Below are 26,273 nucleotides of genomic sequence, written 5' to 3'. Positions count from 1 at the left end.
CAAAGTATCATTAATAATATACCCGATCAACGAGACCGTGATTTATTTCTAAGCTATTATGTTGAGGGTACTCTTCAGGGTATGGCTACTGGGAAGCCTTCTGTTGGGACTTCTCGGAGTCACCTCCGACGCCAGCGTGCTAAATATGGATCAAATGGGACCCATCGATGACGATATGATTACGAGTAGGGACGCCGGAATACCGAAGGACGGTGGTATGGTCAAGGGTGGAGATGATATGGTCAAGGACGGTGGTATGGTCAAGGGTGGAGATGATATGGTCAAGGGCGACGGAGAAATGGTCGAGGACGAAGCTATGCCGATGGAGAAAGTCAAAGATTTTACCAAGTAAGAGAGACAGCAATATTGCGCTAGATGTAACATTAGAACTAATTTCATTCATGTACGTAGTCATAAAGTCATAGGCGCTTTTCCGAGCAGTAAAGAAGAGATAGAGTATTTAAGAAAACTGCAAGACGATCCAGAAGTATATAAATATAAAAATTATAAATTTTGGCCTATTTTTTCCCACTGAAACGTTATTATCCTTGGATGGTTATGAGGTAGCGAATAGCGATTAATTTTTAAATGAAACCCAACAAAGTTGCAATTAATGTTAGACCATAAAAAAATCTGTGATTTGAGGATACAATAATACCATCCAGATTGGAAAAGATAGACCAAAATTGAAACTTTATAAGATTGATCTCTAGTTGCGCATTAATAAGAAACTCAAAATTCTATAAGGTTGACCTCTGGAACGAACCACTATCCGCGTATGACAAAGTATCCATCCACTTATCACCAAACATCTCAGAAACCGTCGAAAAGAACTTGCGCGATCAGGGTATTGACTATTATATCATGACTGATAATCTACAAAGGTAAATAACTCAGAAATTAACCCAGACAAGACAATGTTTAACACTATTGGCACTCTTTTACGTAGTTGGATAGATAAAGAACGACGGGAAAACATCGTAGAACAAGGAGATTTGAGTGCGCGAGGTGTTGAAGGTTTCGCTCTGGATACCTACCATCCGCTACAAGAAATCATTTCGTACATAGCCATGCTCGCGGAGAAGTACCCAAAAGTATCGAAAATGTTCGATATTGGACAGACACATAATGGCAACAGAATAAGAGGAATTAAAGTAACTTACTGCTTACTATTTGAAGTTTTTGTATCGAATTAACGCGTGATTGGGTTTACAGGTTGGAACGGGACTGGTAAGGGTGAAACCAGCCATCGTGATCGACGCTGGTATCCACGCTAGAGAATGGGTAGCTTCGGCGTCCGCCCTGCATATGCTCACTAATTTGATCACCAAGTACGACTCGGACCCAGAACTGAAAGATCTAGTTGATAAATTCGACTTCTATTTTCTGCCTATGGTCAATCCCGACGGATACGAATACACTTGGTCCACGGTACGTCTATGGCAAAAACGATGGTAAACTGTAATTGTAAGTATCTCTATGGTCGCTTCCTAGAATCGATTGTGGAGGAAAAACAGAGCTCCAAGTTCGCAATACAACCGTAATTGCTTGGGAACCGATCCGAACCGAAACTTCCAGGCCAATTTTGGAGGTTAATATTTGTCACTTTCCTCATTTGTTTGAATGAAATACAAAATTAACGTAATGACAGGGGCCGGTACGAGTGGAAACCCATGTTCGGACGTGTATCACGGACCCCGCGCTTTCTCTGAGCGTGAAAGTCAAGCCATTAGGGAAGTCGTACTCAGGTTGAAGGATCGCATCAAAGGATATTTCACCATTCACTCCTACTCGCAACTGTGGCTCACGCCGTACGGTTACGCCAGAGGTGCCCATAGCAAGCATCACGAAGATCTGGTAAATCGCAAGCGAGAAAGTGGAGACTACGTAAACACCCTACTAATTTATATTAATTTTTAAAACATTGCAGCAAAAAGCGTCTAAACTCGCGACGGACGCCATCCAAAGAAAGCACGGCATGAATTACCGATATGGACCCGTAGCTGATGTCCTATGTAAGTATAAAAATTCAATTGAGTTTATTATAGCAGGATCTTTTAACGTAGAGGTCACAGCAATCCCGATTTATTTTCTAACTCATCCGTCAGTTTCAGGCCGGCGAAAAACTCAGTACGGTTTTGTAATATCTATGATAAAATACGCGAAAAAGTAGATAAGTCCATAATTAAAAGGGATAATATAGCTAAATCCTAAACAAATTTGAAGAAAATTAAAAACTTACTAATAACTCGTACCGATAGGTCTTCGAGCAACGCGAAACTCGGATCAAATGGATTTTCGAGTAATAAACTAAATTAAAAATAAATAAAATAGCCAGAAATTCCAACGGTAGACCCGCACGGTACTGATGAGTTCCAAATAGAACGAAACCGGTCTACCGTTGGAATTTCTGGCTATTTTATTTATTTTTAATTTAGTTTATTACTCGAAGATCTATTTGATCCGAGTTTCGCGTTGCTCGAAGACCTATCGGTACGAGTTATTAGTAAGTTTTTAATTTTCTTCAAATTTGTTTAGGATTTAGCTATATTATCCCTTTTAATTATGGACTTATCTACTTTTTCGCGTATTTTATCATCCTTCTCATAGTCCATAGGTGGTTTCTTCTAACTTAACTTTGTAATATCTATACTGGTAATCTAAACTACATATAAGAAATTATACCAAACAAATTATATTATGACCCAAAAATAATTATTTTGTCTTCTTAATTATTTCTTATATTTAAAGATATGTTACATAAAGGTTTAAATGTTAAGATTCAATATAAAGAGCATCGATATTATATTATTATATATTCAATCCAGACTTGGAAATAGCGGGAGTCCTGTCGCCAATGGCTCTTAAAAAAACCAGGGGGCCCTTAAAATAAATCATTCGAAAGGGAGTTGCGGGCCACCGGGGCCCCCAAATTTAATAAAAATATCTATAAAAAAAATTTCCGGAAAATATTTTTTAAGCCGTCTCAGAAACGCTGTTTGCCAACCGTAGTCAACAGCGAAATCAAGCGTTGAAGTTAACGTTTTAAAGTCCATAAATGTTTGCTTAAATAACGTAACCAATTTAAATTATCGTATTTCCCCTCCCTATTTTTAAAATCCCCCCCATTTCAACCCCCCTATGCCAGGGGCCCACAATAAAAATAAACTTAAGGGGGGCCGGGAGACCCTAGGGCTCCCGTTAAAAATATCACTATTTCCAAATCTGATTCAATCTACCTTAACTAAAGCGTAAAAAATCATATTAGTACCAATAACAGTAGTTAGATGGCGCGACGAATCACTGATATTTCTAGCTCTATGAACGCATGTGACGAACGGGTTATATTTTAGACTGACATAGGCCAGTTCGGTGACCTCTCCATATAATCATCCTGATTATAGCGTAGGGTTTATGGCGTTTAACGACTACAATCCCCAATATTATCCATATATGACTGTGTTCAGAAGTTAGTGATAGTATGATCCTATTAATTTGAAATTTTCCCACAGACGCTGCGACAGGTTCGTCTGCCGATTGGGCTCACGACGTTGGTGGAGTTAAATACAGTTTTATCCTGGAATTGAGAGATCAAGGACAACAAGGTTTCTTATTACCAAAAGAACAAATTATTCCAACTGCGGAAGAGAGTTGGGATGGAATTAAGAGTGTAGTACAATTAATTTCGAACGAAATTAACAAAGATAAAAAGAAGAAAGCTTAAATTAATTTATCCTTAATTTATTTTTACGCAAAATTAATATTTATAAAAAATGTTTTAAAAATAAATTTATTTTAATTCCATCTAACAAGGTAGTAATTTTTTTTGCCAACCCTAAGGATAGTTAAACCATTGGGAAGAATATGATCTTCGGGAACCAAAACTTGCTTGGGATTAGTAGCTTTTAAGTTATTCAAGTAAAATCCCCCACTTGAAATTATCCGATGTGCATTATCTGAATGAAGATAATTTGTAATTGTGAAAATCCAAGACTTTTAGTCTATTATTAATTATTAACACAGACCTATTGAATTAAAGCATTTAGCTTCCATTGCTATGTCTAAGAATGAAATTCCAGGTTTGTAGTTTAATTTAGCTATTGAGGCAGATTTAAATACTTCCAAAATCTCGTGCGAATTTAATGCTCCTAGAGATTCAGGAGTAGATTTGAATAACGCATTTGTGCAAGCTATTGCGGATTGCAAACCTTTTTCTGTATCAAAAAAAAGTTAATTTTGTTTACGATCAATTGTAAATGAAAAGTTAAACCATTGAATTGCGAATAGCACCGCTAGAATTACATAGGAGCGTTCGGGAGTCGTGGTTTCGCGAAACAAATTCTGAAATTGTGAGTCGGCGCACTCAGCCGTCAACTCTATCATTATACGGTGGCGCCGTCTATCAATTTATAGTTGGAATATTGGAAAAAGTCATTTTCATAGGATATAGTTTCCTCCGCTAACAGCGGATGGCGCCACCGACAAATGATAGAGTTTTCAGTTTTGAAAAATTTGTTTCGCGGAAGGCAGATTGAAACTAATTCTAGAGGTACTATTTCAAACTCCATAAGTTAAGCCATAAGTGTATAATATTGTAATATAAGTGTGACACTTCCTATTCTTCACATGCCAAAGTTTTACTGAGAGCTATTCACAAGACAGACTGCATTACGGGCTTCGTCGCTGTTTTGCGTCCGCTTGCTAACCCGTCACATGTAGCCTTTGAGAGCGCCTCGCTAGGAGGAGATTTTCTTCTTGTGATGAAGTCACTCCGTTACTAGCTCTCAGTAAAATATTCCCCAAAGTAACAAACTTATGGAACAATATTATAGACTTATGGTTAAACTTACCGCCATGAACTAATAATGTTATTGTCTCGGCTAATTTTTTTTGAGCGGAACGATTTTCAGGATTTTTCTGAAAATAGAATAAATAAATAAATTTTCAGCGGGGTTGCAAACGACAGTTATTTACAATGTGTTTTTCTATCAATGATTGTATCGCAGCTTCACTTTCAAATAGGAAAATTCTCAAATATTGTTCAATATCAGCATCCGGAAGTCGAAATAAGAACTGGTAAAGATCAAATGGACTAGTACGCTCCCATTCCAGCCATAGTGCCTCCCCACCAGTTTTGCCAAATTTATCACCAGTTTCCGACCGTAGTAAGGGCAACATTAATCCATAAACCGATGCTTTTTTAACTTTATGAATCACATCACGTCCTGTGTGGATGTTTCCCATTTGGTCTTGACCTCCAAACTACTTAGAAAACATTACATTCCATCAGTTAAGGGGGGTTAATTAACTGGTAAATAATGCACTACTAACTTGAAAGTGGCACTTATATTTCTCAAATAAATACAACCAATCGTAAGACTGAAAAACTTGATACGAAAACTCGGAAAATCCTAGCCCTTCACTACTTTTCAACCTGGTTTGAACACTGGAATAACGATTTAATTTTAAATAATATGACCAAAGAGTTGGAAATTTATCGGGGTATACCTTGTTCGAGATAACATTGGACCCATTCTAAACCACCTACCAGCGCTTGATAGAAAGTCAATTACATTCGTATCTTTATACCAACTTTCATTATTAAGGATACTATAATAAAATTTTCAATTTAATAATATTTTAACAGAACTTACGTTAATAATGATTATCGTACCTAATTGGTTCATATTTGGTATTTTTACTGAAGTACTCAACATGATTACCAAAAATTCTTTCTAGGCATTGACGTATAGCTAAGGAATTTGCTTCAACAATTTCTTTCTTCGATTCGGCTCTTTCGGATTTTCTACCACTCGGATCACCAATAAGAGCCGTAGCACCTCCAATCTGAAACAGATCCCTCCGATTAGTATTATAGTTTTCCTAAATATAATTAAGATAATAATTCACCAAAGCTATAGCTTTATGTCCAGTTCTGGCCCAATGAAGTAGTCCCATAATTATTGCTAAATTTCCCAAATGTAATGAATTTGCTGTAGGATCGAATCCAGCATAGGCGCATTGTGTTTCACATTGGCTTAATAGCAGTTTGGGTAATTCTGGACTGAAATAAAAATAGTTTAATCAATTAATTTAACACTAACTTATATTAAATGAATTGGCATACCAATCTTCAGGGAAAATATCTTTGACAATTTTCCTTTCATATAGCTGTTGCACAACTTTGCTGCTTGCCAAACATATTGGAGTTATTTGCCTATTTAACTTCTTATTTAAAAGAACGTAATTTTTGTTACTGAAAAACACACTCATTAGAAAAATTGTCATGATTATAAATAAATTAGTATGTAAATTACCTTTTATATATTAAATTGAAAACAATAAAACCCTTCGTACACATGATGGAATTTTAAACTAAGCTCTTAGCTCTCGTCTGCTAGAAAAGTTTCGATTGGGTTAGAGATTTAAAGAAAAAAATTGAAACGAGGTTAGTACCGCCATCTATCATTTAAAATTCTGTCATACAAGTTTTTAAAATACAATTTAATATAAAATTTGACTATATTAAACCCACATAATAAAATATTTAATTATGTTTATTTAAAAATATGGATTAAAAAATTTATAACATTTTCACTAGATCGAAAGTAAAATAGGCCAGATCATCATCAATGTGTTCTGCCGTACAGCATCCGGCATCTCGAGGGGCAAAAGTAGGGCAGATCACCATCAGAAGATATCTCATTCCAGCGAGGTCATATACGAGTTATATAAAGTTTGAAAACTGAAATACGCTTCTCTGCAGGGATTTTTCCCATCTCTACGCAGTGGCAAACATTTTTTAAAACAAAATAGACCATCACCATCAATATGTACTCTGGAAAGGTACCCATAAAACAGAAGGGGCAGTAGGTAAAAATATTGAAAATCTACAAGCTCAAATAAAAATAGCAGAGATTAATAATTTAAAACTACCCTCTTTGCTTCGCGTACGAATAAAGATCTACTAAATCAATAAACCATAGAAATAGATCTTCGTAATAGAACAATAACATGGAATCCAAATCGTAAAACCTACAACCAAACAATAATAGAAAAAAATATATCTTGCCCTAGCTAACTTTTTCCGAGCTACACCACTACCAACCTTTTACATTCTGTTCCAGCAAACGTATATAAGAAGAAAATGTCCGTAAACTGTTCGGAAACAGGTTAAAAGAATTCGCCTATCAAAAACCAAATTACCCACCGAATTAATCAAGAAATGAAAATCCATTTAGCGCGATTAATTACTCTTAATTATATTCCATCATGAGATTAGCCGTACAAGCCGTACAACCCGCCTCCTATAACCCAAAACCGTTTAGCAGACACCCTTGAGACGGCGGGCCGCCATAAGCGGGCCCGGGCCCCGATAAAAACAATAATTCCGGACCCCAAAGAGAGTTATTATTACAGTAGATAAATATTCGATTTCGGGAAGAAACGTAGGAGCTTTAGGTCCAAACTCGGGGCCCCGCCAGCTGCACGGGCCCCGGTAATTTGTACCGGTTTCCCTCCCCCCCCTCAGTCGTCGGGCTTGCCCTTGTCCGTGCAGACCATTCAGAAATAATTTCAATTTCCTGAACGTTGCCGGAGAAAAGGCGCAATGGCTGGTCTGGTAGACAACTTGTAAAGAGAGAGACATAGGCATAAGCCTAGGGCTGCAGCAACTCTCGCCGTAGTTTCGATCGCGTCCGGGGATAGAAGAGCGCGGCCAACGTCGCCTACCGGGAGCGATTGTCCCTAAATAAAATTCCAAACGCAGCCGCTGCCGGAGAGGAACGAAGCAGGTATTCGTTAAGCCTTCCGCACCGATATTATTGCCGTTATATCTTCTAATAAATAACTTTCCTATCTGTCCTTTCGGCTTAACGGCCAGCTTAAAAACAATTGCGGTTCGATTTAACCTCCTTCATTCTTCAAACGTCTGGATTACGTTATTTTTTATACAAATAAATAGCGCGCCGAGAGAATATCACCTTCACGAACGTCAAAACCGTATACCCCAATCCACGTTCGTTTTTTGTACGCGTCTCCGAAGATTTTAACTTCATTTATTCCGTAAGCCTTTGTCGTTCTCTTTAGACTCGTTTTCTATATCGTTAGGTGTGTTTTATTTCCCAATTTTTATCCCCAAACGCTAAACTATATTCTCAGCCTTTCGTGTCGAATTATACGCGGTGCGTTGTTTACTATACGTATGTACTACGTAATTATATGGACCCTTATCAACGCTTTTAATCTCGATATGAAGTTGTCTTAAGTCTCTCGTCACTTTACCATCTCTAACATTCAGGATTATAAAATTGTGTGGAACAAATATTACGTTTTTGAGCTCGTAAAATGGAATACTATTAAATTTGTTTTTCATGGTAAGTATTAGAGCATCAAATGATTTGTTTACCTTTTGGAGATTGTTCAGATTGCGTTAATTTAATATATACAATTTAGGTTTCGGCTTATCGAAAAGAAAATGAGATTAACGTGATTTTATATGACATTTTATTTAGTTTTTTACCAATACAAATTAAGAGAGATTATCTCCTGTAAAAGTGTTTTACCCACAACACATCGCCGTTCAGGGATAGGCTACTTTCCAGGGGAAACAAGGCATACATTATATTTAGTAAAAAGTTTATGAAATCAAACCATCATATATTTGTTGACTGTAATTATAAATATAGATTATTCCAATATTTATATCAAACACCAGGTGTCAGTAAAATATTATATAGTTTAAGCCCTGTATAAAGAATAACATAATTAATAAATTATGGGCTTTGATCCGTAGATTTATGCAGATTATCTTGAAAAAGAGGTACTTTTAATAAGCTCTTAAAAACGCACTGGTTAAAGTTGATATTTTACATAGTTTGGAGGCTTCAACTCTTGACTACTTAAATTGACTACATTTTTTTTCAACGTTAATATATTATAAACTTAATAAATTTAAATCTAATTAAAATCTAAACAATCTTAAATAAAGTGAATTTAAAAAAAGTCAAAATATTATATTATGGTAAAAATTTTAAATTACACATTTAGTTTAAAAATATTAAGCTACCACACACCAGATGTCAGTAAAATACAACTTCCGTTATAGATAGTAGTATTTCCGGGTTTGTAATACGTTTCTAAACAGTCCAACGGCGCTGTGTAGTTACACATCCAGACTTTTAATTTTTATAAAGTACCACGACACAAAAAAAATTCCATCTGAAAAAATAAAAGTGCTTAGCTTCCCAAGAACGTCAGCTGGAAGGTGCAAATCCCCATAGCAACGACGTTAACTCATCAAATTTTGTTCACAGCGGAGAGCAATTATTACTAAAAATAGTATCAGACCGGAATGCTCCTTACGAACCTTTTTGGCACGTGTTTCACTCCGACCTAAGGGGGGTACGTTATTTTTTATCACCCCCTTCGAATTTAAAACCAATATAACTATTGGTTGAATAGTGTTCTATTTATTATAAAAATAATAAAAAATATTCAAAATATTTCATATTTAAATGGTGCTCGAGAAAAGTATTTATAGTAAACCTTTTTGTTTTAACCCAACTATAAGTTCATCTAGGCGATCTCCGAGTTGAGAAGAGAGAGAGAGAGAGAGAGAGAGAGAGAGAGAGAGAGAGAGAGAGAGAGAGAGAGAGAGAGAGAGAGAGAGAGAGAGAGAGAGAGAGAGAGAGAGAGAGAGAGAGAGAGAGAGGAACAGAATTTGGCAAAGGGAACTAGAATCTAGATCCGGGACCTTTTTTCCCCCAAAAAAATACTTCTCCTCTGGCGGCATCCTGTTCCCCCGTTGGTTAACTGGGGCCCGCTACGGCTAGGGAAAATCTTGCCGTAGCATCAGGCCCTCGTCGAAACAAAATGGCTATATATAAATCTCAATTCCGTTAAGCCTTAGCTTCCCTATAATAATTAGTGTTACGAGCGAGGTAAAAAAATATAACCCATCCAAGTAAAAACTAAATACAGATAAATAAAAAAGTGAATAGTTTCATCCCAACCATCTTAACGGAAATTAAATCAATCGAAATCGAAAACCGAATATATTTTTTTTTCGAACTTTTAATTTCTTTTTTTACAAAGGTATATAAATTGGAAAAAGCCTGAGTTTTTAAAACCGTTTGTGTTAAAAAATATCTTATTTTGCAGATAGAGAAGACGGGTTCCTCCGAACAGTTCTTTTTGCGACAGAGAGAAGTGGCGGAGCTATAATAAGGAATCCTTCTGCCATAAGAATACGTCGACGGGGGAATACAACGGCGCAAGAAGAAAAAAAGACGGGATTTTTTGCTGTGCGCGTGTCGGTTTCGTTGGCTAAAAAAGGCGATATTAAAAAGTTTTGGCGGAATGCGTGACCGATCTAGGACAACGACCAAATGCGCGTAAACGCGAGGCGAAATTCTCGCGAATCGTTCCGAATTACACCCCGTTGAAAAAAAAAGGTAAAAAAAAAACATTTTTTAAAATATATTTTCAAAAAAGTCGCATTTGAAAAATTTAAAATCATGATAAATATCGATAGTTGTATCGATAATTACGATCGTAGGCGGGGAGTGGCCGTTTTCGGTCAACATGAATTTGGACGTTAGAACTGTACCGTTTTATTCGCCACGTAGAGGATTGAAATTTAAAAATTATATTTAGTAATTTTAATATTAGTGTATTACTATTAAATTTTAATTATTAAATTATTATTATTATTATAATATAAAAAATGAACGCCGCGCCGAATCAAATACCCCCGCGTCCCCCCGATGGGTCCCTAGGGCCCCCGTCGGTCTCCGGTGGGCCCATGGCGGGAGGCGTGACCCCCACGGCTACTGGCGGTCGCTTCGACTTCGACGATGGCGGGACCTACTGCGGTGGTTGGGAAGATGGCAAGGCCCACGGTCACGGCGTGTGCACCGGCCCCAAAGGTCAGGGCGAGTACAGTGGCTCCTGGCATTACGGTTTCGAAGTGTCCGGCATCTATACGTGGCCCAGCGGAAGCGCCTACGAGGGCCAGTGGCAGAATGGAAAGAGACACGGACTAGGAGTTGAAACTCGCGGTCGATGGGCTTACCGAGGAGAGTGGACTCAAGGTTTCAAAGGGAGGTACGGTGTCAGACAGAGCTTGACCTCTGGAGCCAAGTACGAAGGCACCTGGGCCAACGGCTTGCAAGATGGATATGGTTCCGAGACGTACGCCGATGGAGGTAAGCCCATTTCAAAATAACATACCCGTATCAAGAATGCATTGAGCTACCTAAGAATATGGGGATTTCAGCGTTAGCCATCTTCGCTTGCTTCGTATCGAAAGTTCGTCTGCTTTTTTATCACAAATCGTAAACATTGGCTGCGTTCAACAACTATCAACGGAGAAAAACCGCTGAGTTATCGTTGAGTTCTTTTAATCAACGCTACGTCACAAAAATCTAAAAGTTGTTGTACGATTTCTCGTTCGCTGACTTAACGAACAAAATATCGTCTGCTACCCCTCCTTTAACTTTGTCGAGTGACGTCACGACACCGATGAGCAACGGAAAAACCTGCTCCTCCGACCGCTGACTTCGTTGAGCAACATGACGTAGAAACCGGAAGTTCAAAAAAGCGTACAGTAATGGCGTTTTCCATTGGGACTGCTCCGAGCGTGATCCGGATTTGCCTTCTACGTCACGTCTCTACCACGGAGAACTCCGCTAGGTGCTCGGAGGACTAGACTTCCAGCCCTCCCGATGGAATACGAATTTTTCTCGGAGTCACTTTGCTTAAAAATTGCTCTTTTTTGGTTGCCCCGTCCCTCGAGTTGGGGCAGCTCGGATCAATCCGCGAGGGGGCAACAGTGCCAATGGAAGACGTGCCTCCTTTTTGGAGTTGCCCTTTTTGTCCCAATGGAACACGTTTTATATTTAGGAGCGCTCAGAGGACTCCAATGGAAAACGCCATAAGCTCAACGCTCAGCGCTGACCTCAGCGCTGAGTCCGCTGAGTCCCGCTGAACGTAGCCATTAACTGCCTTCAGTAACTATAAAAAAGCTCAGCGCTGAGCTCAACGGTCAGAGGTTTTTTACTGAACGGGTTTTTTGACTTCCGCTTTTGACGTCACGTTGCCCGTCCGTTGAGCAACGAAGTCACCGGCTGTAAGAGCAATTTTTTCCCGTTGCTCAACGGTCACGTGACGTCGCAGCACGGAGGAAGACTAGCTGCAGACGCCGCAACAGACGATATTTTACAAAATTTACAACAAGCGTAAAAAGCGTTCAACAAGAACTTTAGCAACGGTCTCAGAGAAAATTAGTTTTCAGATTCTTCGTTGAGAGTTACCGAACGCAGCCCTAGATGGCGATCGTATGTTACAAAATTTGACGCGAAAATCCAAAGTAGACGAATTTTCGCTTCAATGATGGTAGGATTTAGAATTTCCGCAGCCCAATATTCTTAATTGCCTAAATTAATTCTTGTTCGTTTAACATTTCGAGATTTAGTACTAGTAGTAAATGTTAAACAACTAAGACAAGGATGACAGGTAAAGAAAATCTAAATGCCGTTTATGGGTGAAATATCATCGCCATTACGGCACGATGTGTCACATAATTTATTATTCGAATACTTTATTCCTCAAAAGTGCTTCTTTTAATAGGTGCTACCATAAGCTACTATCAGAATATTTACTAATGGCAAGAATACCATGTAATACCTAAAATTATGGTGCAATAGAATCTCCAATAAAACATCTTCCGGAAAACTGCCAAGAAGTAATGTTTCCGAGAGCCAGGACCTGCAAGTTTCTGTTTTATACAGTCCTTGTTGAAATCATGGAAACTTTTCACTTGTACGGTATGCAACAAGTGTTTTCTTTTAACTAAGTAGCTTTTTTGACATAATAAGGCTTAGAAAAAACGCAGCGTTCTGTTTACAGCTGAAAGGTTTCTATTATTTCAACAAGCACCAAATAAACAGCAAGTTGCAGGTCCTGGCTCTCGGAAATATGACTTCTTGGCGATTTCCTTGAAGATGTTTTATTGAACCGCCCATAGCATTAGCCTCTGATATTATTCCGAAGTGAAAGTTCGTCTACTTCTTACTAACAAAAATTAAACATAGATGGCGATCGTCTGTTAGAAAATTTGACGCAAAAAATGAACTTTCGCTTCAAAGTACATGAGGGTATGGCTTAAAGGGCTTGCCACTACCCTCCTACGCAATTTAACCCGGCCACCGGTAATTGGCTTCACAAGTCACTAGTTGACTTAGACCTCTGTGGTTCCTTAGGTATAAGCTTAGCTGATTATTATTATTATGGTTCCAAATATCTGCAGTCCGGTATTATTAAAACCTCTTCAAGGAAATCACCAGGGGTACGTTCAGTAACTTGCAACAAATTCAACGGTTCAAGATTTAGAAACCGGTTTTTTACTGTACGATTTTTTAAACTTCCGGTATGACGTTACGCTGCTCAACCGATTGAAATCATTTCAATCGTCTGGGCGAGCCGGTTTATTTGCAGCGTGACGTCACAACGTTAAGGAAAGTAATGGCGTTTAACCGATTGCGTGAGTACAGAAAAGCGTTCAGTAGCTCTTGACGTAACGCTGCAAACGATATTAAACGGTTCAGAACCGCTGCAGGTCCGATTACTCTTACTGAACGCAGCCCAGGACTTGAAAGTTACTGTTTAAATCTAGTGCTTAAAGAAATAATTGAAACTTTTCACCTTTACATGGGCCAAATAATGATAAATCCAGGACATGACTCTGGTACCTTCACACGTACTAAATCGGTCCACCAAAAGATACAGGCGGCCATTTTAGTACGGGGGGAGGGGAGAAGGGAGCAAATAAATAAATTGGGAACAAAATCAAGCAGAAATTTCCGGTTTCCCGAACGCCATCTAGTGTTGACTAAGTCGGAATTCGGAAATAATTGGCGGTTGTAATTAGAAAATCCTGCCATATTGGGCCCCTCATTTTTAGATTTATTTTAACGATTCTACGACAGTATATGTTTAATAATAGCTGAAAACTATTCGTGAGTTCTGAAACGTTAAGAGAACGGCCTAGGACTGAGCTGTGACGTCACGAAAAAGTTCTGGATAGTTCAGAACTTTTGTACGAATAGTTGTCATTCAAATTAGAATCGTACGATTTGACGTACGCAGCCCGATGTGCAGACGAATTTTAGAGATTTCAACCTTGAGTTCCGGCCAGTACTTGGTCTTGAGCAGGTACCATTTAGAACGGTTCCGAACGGTTCAACAAGAGGTTCTTGTCTGCGAATAGTTTGCATTTGGGTAGTTCTAGAATTTTTTTTGCCGAATAGTGCGCATGGGGACTGGTTGAACGGTTCAGAACTCACGAATAGTTTTCAGCTATTATATTATACTAATTATGAACTTACGTCGTTAGTACGTATAAAAATAAGTACTTACATTAATAACCACACGTAGATATGATAACCGTGAATAAATATTCCAGGATATTTACTACGACGACAACGTGTATTATTTTTGAAAACTTTCCCTAAAATAATTGCCACAAAAATGACGTAGGTCCGCGATCGCGCGTTTTTCCAATAGGGGGCAATAGTCGTCGGGTGTTAGCGCTGTTGGACGGGTTTTTCGCATAGAGTCAGGTCCTGGATTTATCATTATTGGGCCCATGCATGCAATAAGTGTTTCCTTTTAACGAGGTAGCTTCAGTGGTGTAGCTAGTGGGGCGGCCCAACCCGGGTTCCACCCGTTTGGGCGTCATTGGGGGGTGACACCCAACCATGAAAAAATAAAAAAATACACAGACTAGAGACTAGTAAGTAGCACATCATGATATCCGCCCTGTGTGTCACCCCATGCTATGATATCTGCTCCGGGTGTCAACCATGTTAGCTACGCCACTGGGTAGCTTTTTTTGAAATATCAAGCGAGGGGTAAGTCACTCTCGGATGACCTGTACACCGAGTTAAAGGTACGGATTTTAAAGAGTTCACGAACTCTTATTAGCACAGTCAGAGGTACGACAGAGTACACGGAGTTCGCGGAGTGAGTCGAGTGACCACCCCTCGATATCAAGGCTTAACAAAAACACGACGTTCTGTTTACAAGTGAAAAGTTTCCATTATTTCAACAAGTAGTAACTTGGAGGTCCTGGCTCTCGGAGATATTACTTCTGGGTGATTAAATTTAAGATGTTTTATTTAAGCGCCTATTCATACTTGCTGGTGGAAGAACCTATACGATGACTTGTATGGTTTTTAGAAATATATAACCTAGCTACTCCCTAAATACCGGTACTTACTCAATATCCATTAGATTGTCGAATACCAAAAAAAAACAAAAAAAAAAACAGTTAAGCCTTGGTACCAGTCTATCAAAGACAAAGAGCGCCACACGTGGTATCATATGTAACATAAGTATACCACTGTACCTTTATTCCATTCAAAAATCTTCACTAACGGTTTGTTTCACCACGAACCAGTAAAAAGGTGGACTACGTTAGATTTTAACCTTTTTATTCATCCTAGTAAATTTTAGAAGTCACACTATTGGCTAGTAACATATTTATTTAAGCCAATGGAAAACCCCTAAGTTGAGAAGAAATTTGTGGTGTCGGAATTTTAGTCAGTCCAATGTAGCTTTATTGAAATTTATAAACTCGCTCGGTTTGTGCGGATGAAGTTAAATAATGAGTAGTTTAGAAAAATAAAATGTTGGGGAAAACGACCAATACGGTTCAGTGGTCGCTTTCCGAAAATGGAACAAGTCGTCGAAGTGGTATATTCCACCAGCGTTATTAAAACCCATACCAAGCCTAGAAAAGTAAGGCCTAGGCTCAAAAGAATATGCAAAGACTCCAACCATGAAGATGCCCCAGAAAAGCTCAACCTGAATTTCAACTCCAACCATGAAGATGCCCCAGAAAAGCTCAACCTGAATTTCAACTCCAACCATGAAGATGCCCCAGAAAAGCTCAACCTGAATTTCAACTATTTTTTTCAATAAACCCGCTTCTTTTATTTGACAATGCAAATTTATTTTAGAACCTGAGTCTCTGAAAACTTCATTAATTTGCATATTTATTGAATTAAAAGCACTTGACAGTATATTGTAGTTCATTCTAGTTCCTAAGCCTTGGTTGTTCAAACCGGTGTGTTTACTAAAATAATGGCCGTCGGTTTATCAGACGTAGAGCTAATTGTGCGACGGCATAATCGGCATTAGAGATTCGATGACGTCAAATATTACGTAGGGTACGGATGACTCAATATCTGTGAAAAAAAAACCGTTAGTGAAGAAATAGAGCTAGTGGCATACTTATGAGTAATTATGTTACACATGGTGGTAGATATATTCAACTCTTCAAACGAATGATGGTACAGTTCCACCCGCTATCAAGCTAAGAACAACAACAAGCATTTTAACTGTTAAAATGCTTGTTTGGATCCATTACTTTTTGAGATACACCAAAACAATAGAAAACCAAACATAGGCCGCCCCGAATGGGACATTTGCTTTGTTTGGATAATTTTCGGCCACTGCCTCGACTAAGCGTAAAATTAGATCGCGTAAAAGGGAACCGCCCTGATCCCACTGAGGCACCAAATCAGAAAGGCCACGTCAGGACTGACGTCATACGCAAAAAGACGATTTTTTTGTCAGCTCGCTAAACCCAATCAACTGGGGTTAAGCCCGCCCAGCCTTATTAGGAAACCCCGCCAATGTCTATATAACGACTCTTTCCACCTCATACCAGAAATATCCCGCAAATCGAATCCCCCAATGAATAAAACAATCCAGTCATCCATTCAAATTGCTATTTTATTCCGCATTAACTAATCATTGTGCTCTCAAATGTACAATTGCTTTCGAAAGAATACTTTTGTGGTTACATAAGTAACGTAATATAAATAAGTATTACACTTTATCAGGGACGTCCTCTTGGAGGGAATAGAGCAAACCACCCCCCAATACGTTAGGTGATTGGCAAAATGAGGTTGACTTGGAGCCATATTTTTAGGAACCATTTTTTTCTCAAAAACAATAGGCGAAACTATAAAGTTCAGGGGGCTGAAAAGATGGTAGTCACGTGACTTTGTGGGGAGCTGTAGCGCCATCTATCGTAAGAAATACGAATTATTATCCATTTTCTTTTGCCAATCGTGGTTTAAATTTTGATTGATAATTGATTCATCTAAATTATCTAATTATTAATATTATTATTATTTGAAATATCTTGTAATACTAAGGTAAAAGTTAATTTGCTTTCTGCAATATCTGCCTCTGGAAGGAATAATTTTTTCCTTTAACTTCGCACGGCCAACTATGAACACCAGTTACCGAATCAAAGTTGGCTGTGATATGGTAGTCACGTGATTTTGTTTTCCCATTTTAACAAGTTGGCTAAGACCAAATTTACTTTATAGTTTCGCCTATTTGAAGAAACATTTCGGTAAAATTTAGATAAAGTTGTCGAAATCCGAATTTTCCTATCAAATATTTTTTCTACACTGACACTCTCGCCAAGCTCCAACTTGGACTCGCAACCGAAATGAAAAGTATATTTTCGTCTTTATTAGTAGTATATTATAGTCTTTGGTCATATTTTTGGCACTAGGTTTATCTGCTCTGAGAACTAAACCTTGATTGCGTATTAACACTTAAAATCATTTCGGAGATAATTTTGCCTAATTGTCATACTTAATGGTACTATCATTACTATTTTACTTACTTATGATAATTATTGTTATTTGTATCACAAGATATAAAGTGGACAAGGTGCTGTGATTATTGCTAATAGCCTGGGTTTTGAAGTGGTAAATTATGGTAAATAACGTGTGAAATGGAAAAAGTGGTGGATAATGGTAAATAATATATTTTCATTAATTATTTACAGTATTTAAAACTTATACCTACATTTATGGAGATAAAACCTTTAAGATTTGGAACAGATGTGTAGAGTAATGAAAATAACGTTTAAGATCTTCTAAGGTTGATATATTCCTTTTTTGAATGATTTTCTTGATTTTACATAGTATATTCACAATATAAACCAATATTTACCCCTATTTAGCACTATTTACCACCATTTACCATATTTACCATTATTTACCATATTTACCATTATTTACCATTATTTACCACTATTTACCATATTTACCACTATTTACCACTACTTACCATATTTACCACTATTTACCATATTTACCACTATTTACCATATTTACCACTATTTACCATATTTACCATTATTTACCACTATTTACCACTATTTACCATATTTACCACTATTTACCACTACTTACCATATTTACCACTATTTACCATAGTGGTATGCACAATATTCGAAAAAACCTGTATTTTTGGAACACTGCTCCTAGCTGGCGCTAATTACGTTAAAACCAAGTCATAACGCGTGTTAGCAAACGATATTTCGATCTAGTGTCTACTTAATTTAGAATAACGAGGAATGTGGTGTTAGTGGAAAATTCCTAATAGGCTAATCCTTAACTCAATGTATTATAGCAGAAAACTCCCAATGATAATATCTTAACTACTATACGTAGAAATAGTAATAATATTAACTCGATGTATTGTATCAGAAAAAGTTCAATGATAGTATTAAACCAGGGAGTCGGCCAAGGTTATTTGAAAAAAACAAGTATCGCTAAGAGTGTGACGATACTGTTCTAAAAAAGAAAAAAGATAAACACGAAATACATTTTTACGCCAAAAGGTATTTTTTCACGTTTTTATAGATACGATATACTAAATATCAGTTGATAGTTTTTATTGAATTAAAAAACCAAAATTAAAAATTACTAAAATATAAAGCGTAAAAAATTACGTAACAATATCAACCGCGTTAGATTGCCATTTTGAAATTTTAAGATCACGTGGTACAAACGACCTTGCAAGACTCCCTCGGAGTCTCGAGCTGATTGATACGCGGGGAGAAATAAAATGCACTGTGGAAGGCTATCGAAAACCTGTCCTCTTAATTTACTGTCCATGTATTAACTCGATGTATTGTAATAAAAAACGTTCAATGATTATATCGTTACTACGTTACGTAGGAATAGTTGCTATTATCTCGATGTCTTATAGCTGAAAACTCCCATGCAATGATAGTATCTTTACTACTACACGTAGAAATAATTTTTGGGTTTAATAGAATTCTTCAATCACAATGTCAGAAAAAAAATATTATTCGGTCTATCCATGGACAGTAAATTAAGAGGACAGGTTTTCGATAGCCTTCCACAGTGCATTTTATTTCTCCCCGCGTATCAATCAGCTCGAGAGACTCCGAGGGAGTCTAGGTCGTTTGTATCACGTGATCTTAAAATTTCAAAAGGGCAATCTAACGCGGTTGATATTGTTACGTAATTTTTTGCACTTTATATTTTAGTAATTTTTAATTTTAGATTTTTAATTCAATAAAAACTATCAACTGATATTTAGTATATCACATTTAATCTATAAAAACGTGAAAAAATACATTTTGGCGTAAAAATGTACTTCGTGTTTATTTTTTTTTATTTTTTCGAATACAAGCGATACTTGTTTTTTTTTCTTCAAATAACCTTGGACGACTCCCTTAGTGTGATTGGTTTACGGGGGCTAAAAACCAGGCTTTTTACCGATCCTCCAAAATCTACTATCCATGGTCTATCTAGTCTGAAAAAGCAAGTCACTTAAAAAGAACTTCTCTTAAAATAAATGAATCACTCTGGAAATAAACGAGGTAATTTTTCAGAATGAAACCACCAGAGCAGGCCTAAAATAAATCTTTTTCAAAAAGATCGCCCGCCTGAAATTAATAGCAGAGATATTTAACGTATGCAAAACAGGCGAGGAATTAATGAACGTTTTGCAGACGACTTTCAAAATATCGACCCAGAAATTTCCACAACCAAAAAGTGAAAGTTTGACCCCAAATTTTTTTTTGATAACTATGCTAAGAAGCTACGTTAAATTTTTAAGCGACTTATACTATAGTATAGCTTTAATATCGAGTTTCAATAAGTTAAGGGTAGAAAAGAAAATTAACAATAAAATAAAAATTATTATCTGATAATATATAAATGAAAAGAGATAATATATAGTTAAATTAAGCTCTTATAGCTGATAATATATAGTTAAATTAAGCTCTTTTAGCTGATAATATATAGTTAAATTAAGCTATTTTAGCTGATAATATATAGTTAAATTAAGCTCTTTTAGCTGATAATATATAGTTAAATTGAACTTATTATCCGATAATGTATAGTTAAATTGAACTTATTATCCGATAATATGTAGTTAAATTAAACGTTACTATCCGATAATATATAGTTAAATTAAACTTTATTATCCGATAATATATAGTTAAATTAAACGTTACTATCCGATATATATAGTTAAATTAAACGTTACTATCCTATAATATATAGTTAAATTAAACGTTATTATCCGATAATATATAGCTAAATTAAACGTTATTATCCGATAATATATAGTTAAATTAAACGTTATTATCCGATAATATATAGTTAAATTAAACGTTACTATGCGATAATATATAGTTAAATTAAACGTTATTATTTGATATAATTAAATTAAATGTTATTATTTGATAATATATAGTTAAATTAAACGTTATTATTTGATAATATATAGTTAAATTAAACGTTATTATTTGATAATATATAGTTAAATTAAACGTTATTATTTGATAAGATATAGTTAAAGACAGATTTTTCTTTGGTAATAGTATATATATATATATATATATATATATACTATCGAGTAATATATATTAAAATGGTTTTAAGCTTTAGCTTGCGCAAATATACTATTTAAAAAATTTATATACAACGATATTTCAAGTGCACAAGGAATTTTATTTAAAAGAAATAAAAATATTTACAACCCGACTAGTTTCGGACACACTATTGGTCCGTCATCAATAGTGTGTCCGAAACTAGTCGGGTTGTAAATATTTTTATTTCTTTTAAATAAAATTCCTTGTGCACCTGAAATATCGTTGTATATAAATTTTTTAAAGAGTAATATATAGTTAAACGAAACAATTTCAAAGAATATAAACTAGTAAAATTTTCTATAATGAATTTGACAGTGAATGAGAATGAATAAAGTTGAATGATGTTTCAAAGGAAAAGGCGAGTTCGAGTTGGTTCTGGCGAGGGTCGCGCATAATGGAACTCTCACAAATATTTGCCTTCCGATTTAAAACAATTTTGAGAGCAAAAATAAGCAAAAAGAAAAGGCTAGGAATTTCCGTGTAGAAATGTTCCAAATGGGGCGCCATGGTTTCCATGACAACCGAAAGTCCTTGGTCGATCTCATTGACGGTAAAAAAGGGGTGTTTGAATTCCAAGGCCATTGATATCAAAGAAAACTTAACGGAGGCGAGAAAGGGAGGGATGTTTAAAAAGAGAACACCAAGAGGCAGAAAACCGCGGATAGATAGAGGCTCCGTTTCCCCCTTTGGCGTCCATTAACTTAAGCCTTTGCGAGGACTTATCTCGGTCTCCCCTAGAAGACGGTTCACTCAATATATCGGATGAGGGTACAAGCTACGTAACGAAACTACTTGATTAATAGACTCTACGCGAAATCTACCGCAATTTTATTTTAGCTTTTAAGTCTTTTCAGATAATTTTAACATTACCCCGCTATCCCCAGTATTTTATCTAGACATACCAGTATGTTACAATACTATATTAAGATGAAATTACTTATAATTAAATAGTAGCAATTAACCAAGAGACCAAGAAATTTTATTTCAAATTGATTCGCAGGGCTAACGACTTTTTCTGTGAAGTTTTTGATTATGTATTTTTTAAACGATATCCAGAGTCTTATTTTTGCTTAAAGGGGAACGGCCAAGCTTTTCCAAATATGGCCTTATTTCCGTATCCAAAAATTAACAAGACGTTCAATATACTAACACGTACCTTTTTTGTCTTGAAAAAATAGCTTTTGGCCCAAAAAGTTGAAACGAAAAATAACGCCAGGTGTTTGTGTTTGAATGTTCGCCGCCATCTTAGGGGTTGCCGCCAGCGCCCCTAACCCCGTATGAGCGATTTGCGAACTATCCTAACTTTTAAAATCGCGAAATTTAGGCTTAAGTCTCTTATAACTGGAACGCGCCGCGCGTGCAAAACTAATTTTTCGCATCTTCAGCAGCGCGTGCTTTTACGTTGTTTTTCTGTTTCACCGACTACTCACCAGGGGTCGCGGTGGACGCGCGCTTTTCGATTTCCCGAAATTTCTTTATTTTATTAAAAATTAATCACTCAATATTTTTTGATGCGGTTTTCGCCATAAATTTTAGTTTTTAATGAGCTATAGGACTATCTAACTGGTTCAAGCTTGACCGTTCCCCTTTAAGGTTGAAGGTGACGTAAGAATTGCTTGAAAAATCGTAGTTATAATGTTGTATAGTAAAGCGATCAAGTTGAAATAAAAAACGACTTAAAATAGTAATAGCTCAATAGGCTGGAATCTTTCCCAAAAAATAACTTTTCAAAAGAGAAAAACCTCTACTTTCCAAGCGTCTAGATCAGTTTACAACGATAAGAACTTTGGCTGAAAGCAAAAAATACGTCCCAATTTAAAACGTTTTTCCTACGATATAAAATTTAAGTTGTCAAAGAATGTCAAAACCTTAAATTACAAGTAATTCAACTGTAAAATTTCGTCATTAAATAATGTATATAAATATACATACGCGTTACCAACTTTATAAAACGGAGATTTTCATGGGCTGGCTTAGATTGTATAAAAATACTGAACCCAAAAATAAATTTTCTTATAACTCTATTAGAAAATTTTCTAGAGAAAAGGACACTTTAGTAGATTCAAAGGACCGTGAAAAATATATCTTTTTATCGGGGCTATCTTTTTGATAGAGACTGTATTTTAGAAGCGAAACTGCCGAATTGAGAGATTAAACTGGACGCGATGCTGAAAGTGGTAGTCCATTTTATATATTTTTAAATTCGCTTCAACGATTTCATTCGAAAATGACCTTCCCTCCCCTTTGACCCCATTGTTGTCACGTCATTTAGTAAAACCGTATCTAAATTTACGCTTTAAGATTATTTATACCACTTCCTACTAACTTTGTCTAAAGTGCAACGAAAGAAATAAACCTGGAAGTGGCCTTCACCAAAAACACAGGTGTGCCGCGGGTGAAACACTTCTACAGGCGTTAATAGATGTAAAATAGGCCAGATGTTTTCCGTAGTAATTTGCCGAGTTTGGAACGTTAATTAATAAGGGAATTAATAATAAATAGTAAATAAAATAAAACATTCGAATTAATATGGATATTTAATGAACAAGGTCAAGGTATAATCATAAATTTTAAAATTATGTTTCATGTTAATATATGTGGGGTGGCGGAGTGGTTTGTACTTTCACCTCCCAGCTTTTGGCACTGGGGGAAAACTCGGAACTAATCCTTCCGCGTAGAGTTTGCAAGTTCTAACGGTAATAGTTAGTGTAGGGAGCTGTTGGCTCACGTGGCATGAAGGGCTTGCCACCACCCTCCTACGCATTGTAACTAGATGTCGGTAACGGTTAATCATTATCCATGATTAAATTGATTTTTTTTTGGGAAAAAAATGTAAACAAAGAAATTTACCGGTTAATATTTCGGAAAATGATTAAAAAACATGTATTATTCGGAAAATTTGAGCTTTTTATCGGAAAAAACTTCGTTTTTCCGATTAATTTTACAAATTTATCAATAAATTAATCGGATAATACGGAAATATAAATTACTTGATCAAAACGTTTTACGATTAATTTTGAGAGCTTTATCTATTGAATAAAAGTTAACCATCCCCGACCTCTAATTGTAACCCGGCCAACTGAATTAATGGCTTTAAAAAGTCGCTTGATGACTTATTATATAATAATTATGATTATTATTATGTTAAGTTTAAAAACACTATTAAAAAGTACTTCATTATATACAAAGGTATAATAATGACCCGCGCACGTGAGGCGACGGAACATAAATAAACAAAAAATATAGATAAATATGTTTTACAATATACAAAGTGCTACTGATATAATAATGCGTAAGAACGGTATATTTTCTAGGAAAACTGTGTATTTCCTGTGAATAAACAGTTTTCCATCTTCCGAGTTTTGAGAGAGAGGGGAGCAAACAAAGATCGTAGGAATCAAGAAAAGGTTTCAGCCGTTTCCCAGAAATTGAAATGTAAAAAATAAGGACCTTGAAGCCTGTCATTATAGAGGTTAAGTAATACCTCGTTATAAACGCGAAGGTTTAGACCTACTTAAAACTTTGAAGACATTTTGTCCAGCGCTAGGGATAGGCCAGCAAGATAGGTACCGTGAAATTTAAAATGGTGAGCCTAAATCCTACCAAGGGGCCCAAATAAATTAAATACGATTAAAATAAATTAAATAGGATTAAACCTCTGGGATTTAATTTTGAACTTCATTAAAATTCCGCGTAATATTTTTAAAGGGCACTTGCTAGAAGAAAATAAAATAGTTGGCCTACCTTCTCAATTCTGGAAGCCTGGCGTTAAGCTAATATGGTCTAATTTAAAATTTAAAATTACAATATAACCAGAAGTATATAATAAATATCTTAGGAGATAAGTATTTATCTTCCTATGCTATTTATGTTATTAATTCGAAGCATTTTTCATTCTGATTTTTCGAAATACGTTTAAGAATAAATAATTAAGTCAAAAATGTATTTATACTTAAGGAGAATTACTAATACAGTGATACGATTTTAGTTTATCTCATTGGGTGCCCCCCCCCCCCCTATGGGAAAATTAGACCATGATACCTGCGAATATAGTCTCAAAATAGTCATTATCCCCAAGTATAAATTAATACATTTTTGGTATAACAGAAAGTTGTTATTTTAGCATTTTTCTAAAAATATTTCCTATAAATATGCAAAAATCCCTACGAAATGTAATTTTTACATTATACATTTTTAATGACGTAATTAACGCGGTAAATTTTGTATGCATTCCGGGTTTATCTAGTGTTACGGAATTGTTTATTCATTATCCACAAATTTTCCGATTTATTTAAAAAACGTTGGTAAAACGAATATCATTTTAACTTATTTAATTATGTTTTTTACGCAACCAAGCATTAATTTGAATAAAAGTGGTATTTATTTAAATAATTGTTTGTTTTATTTAAATAATTGTTTGTTTTATTTAAATAATTGTTTGTTTTATTTAAATAATAGGTTTATTCACCTTCGATTATTTAAACATTTTAATATTTTTATTCAACTATTGGTTATTTAAATAAATATTATTTAAATATAGCCAAGCTTATTTTATTCATGGATAAAAATTAATCGACTGCCGAACACTAGGTTTATCCAAGGTAAATGTGTTATTTTTAAGTCGTAGAAATATATTCAAGGTGTTTAAATTTGAAGGAGTTGTAGGGGTGAATTGAGAAATGTGCCTGTTTTTTCCCATTTTCCTACGGTGAGTGAAAATAGCGCCAGAGAGCTTCAAAGTGTTTCCTACTAGATCCTGGAAGTAGACTGCAACAAGTGCAAAACCAAACAGCAGGGAAAAGCGAACATTAAAGTTTGGTTCATGTGATAGGTCAAAAAGGACTTTGAAAACCAATCGAGGTAACCAGCGTAAATTAATGAACTTAAACAGTATTTAAAGTCTTGGTTTGTGCTAGTTGCAGCCTACTTCCAATGGCTAGTAGGCCACACTTTAAATAATCAGCTAGGCTAATACCCAATGCACCACCCTAGGCCTAAGTCATCGAGCGACCTTTTAAAGCCATAAATTCAGGTGGCCGGGTTACAATGCGTAGGAGGGTGGTGGCAAGCCCTGCAAGCCACGCGAGCCAACAGCTCCCTACACTCACTATTACCGTTAACATCAACAAGTTTTTATGGAAGTGGAAACCGAAGAGCTCGAGGGAAAACCCCTTAAACCAGTGGGGGAGAGAACTTGCAAACTCAACGCGGAAGGATTAGTTCCGAGTTTTCACCCAGAGCCACAAGTTGGGATCGAAATCATCGAACCCGGCTCCTCTTGCTGCGAGGCGAAAGTGCTAACCACTCCGCCACCACCCGAGAGAAGCTCTCTGGCGCTCTTTTAACTCATCGTATGAAAATGGGAAAAAAGGAATACTTCTCAATTCATCCCCTACAACTCCTTCAAAATTTTTGCATAACCTTTTGAAACACCCTGTATACTTCTGATACTCATCTTAGTCTCTTCACTGCGGTATTAAAACGATTT

At 36.2% G+C, this 26,273-nt stretch overlaps 3 protein-coding genes across 4 annotated transcripts in view; 2 read left to right on the top strand and 1 right to left on the bottom strand.

Moving 5' to 3' along the window:
* The first annotated feature begins 58 nt into the window (after positions 1 to 58).
* On the top strand, positions 59 to 3,724 carry LOC149951870 (carboxypeptidase B-like). The gene is made up of 9 exons (XM_090169688.1): positions 59 to 348; positions 412 to 487; positions 748 to 884; positions 950 to 1,154; positions 1,216 to 1,431; positions 1,495 to 1,591; positions 1,652 to 1,857; positions 1,931 to 2,015; positions 3,513 to 3,724. Exons 1-9 carry the CDS (start codon positions 59 to 61, stop codon positions 3,722 to 3,724), a joined length of 1,524 nt encoding a protein of 507 aa, XP_090025814.1.
* Positions 3,725 to 3,747: 23 nt separating this feature from the next.
* TyrRS-m (Tyrosine--tRNA ligase, mitochondrial) lies at positions 3,748 to 6,380 on the bottom strand. The gene is made up of 10 exons (XM_090170140.1): positions 6,318 to 6,380; positions 6,128 to 6,256; positions 5,911 to 6,064; positions 5,675 to 5,847; positions 5,509 to 5,610; positions 5,332 to 5,446; positions 4,975 to 5,262; positions 4,851 to 4,917; positions 4,026 to 4,214; positions 3,748 to 3,956 (listed from the first exon to the last, which is right to left on the bottom strand). The coding sequence occupies exons 1-10, from the start codon at positions 6,359 to 6,361 to the stop codon at positions 3,796 to 3,798; spliced, it is 1,422 nt and encodes a 473-aa protein (XP_090026266.1). The 5' UTR covers positions 6,362 to 6,380; the 3' UTR covers positions 3,748 to 3,795.
* Positions 6,381 to 8,301: 1,921 nt separating this feature from the next.
* jp (junctophilin) overlaps positions 8,302 to 26,273 on the top strand; it is an 82,594-nt gene continuing 64,622 nt past the window's right edge. Inside the window, exons 1-2 of one of the 2 annotated variants that reach the window (XM_090168324.1) lie at positions 8,302 to 8,375; positions 10,162 to 11,207. In XM_090168324.1, coding sequence (XP_090024450.1) covers positions 10,727 to 11,207 — 481 coding nt within the window. In that variant the 5' untranslated portion in view covers positions 8,302 to 8,375; positions 10,162 to 10,726. Of the gene's footprint in view, positions 8,376 to 9,766; positions 10,096 to 10,161; positions 11,208 to 26,273 lie in introns of those variants that run through there. The other variant, XM_090168323.1, reaches the window with a different exon arrangement.

This window comes from Leiobunum rupestre, chromosome 3 (genome assembly GCF_980474605.1).
Source record: "Leiobunum rupestre chromosome 3, qqLeiRupe1.1.hap1, whole genome shotgun sequence".
Classification (NCBI taxonomy): Eukaryota; Metazoa; Arthropoda; class Arachnida; order Opiliones; family Sclerosomatidae; genus Leiobunum; species Leiobunum rupestre.
This window is presented reverse-complemented; position numbering and strand designations above follow the sequence as displayed.

Coding starts and splice junctions, on each gene's coding strand:
- TyrRS-m (XM_090170140.1), bottom strand. CDS start 6,361: ATGTGTACGAAGGGTTTTATTGTTTTCAATTTAATATATAAAAG. Junction 6,257..6,317: donor TTCAATTTAATATATAAAAG/GTAATTTACATA, acceptor TGTGTTTTTCAG/TAACAAAAATTACGTTCTTT. Junction 5,447..5,508: donor CCAATGTTATCTCGAACAAG/GTATACCCCGAT, acceptor TCGTTATTCCAG/TGTTCAAACCAGGTTGAAAA.
- LOC149951870 (XM_090169688.1), top strand. CDS start 59: ATGTTGAGGGTACTCTTCAGGGTATGGCTACTGGGAAGCCTTCTGTTG. Junction 488..747: donor AACTGCAAGACGATCCAGAA/GTATATAAATAT, acceptor AAATTCTATAAG/GTTGACCTCTGGAACGAACC. Junction 1,432..1,494: donor ACGAATACACTTGGTCCACG/GTACGTCTATGG, acceptor GTCGCTTCCTAG/AATCGATTGTGGAGGAAAAA.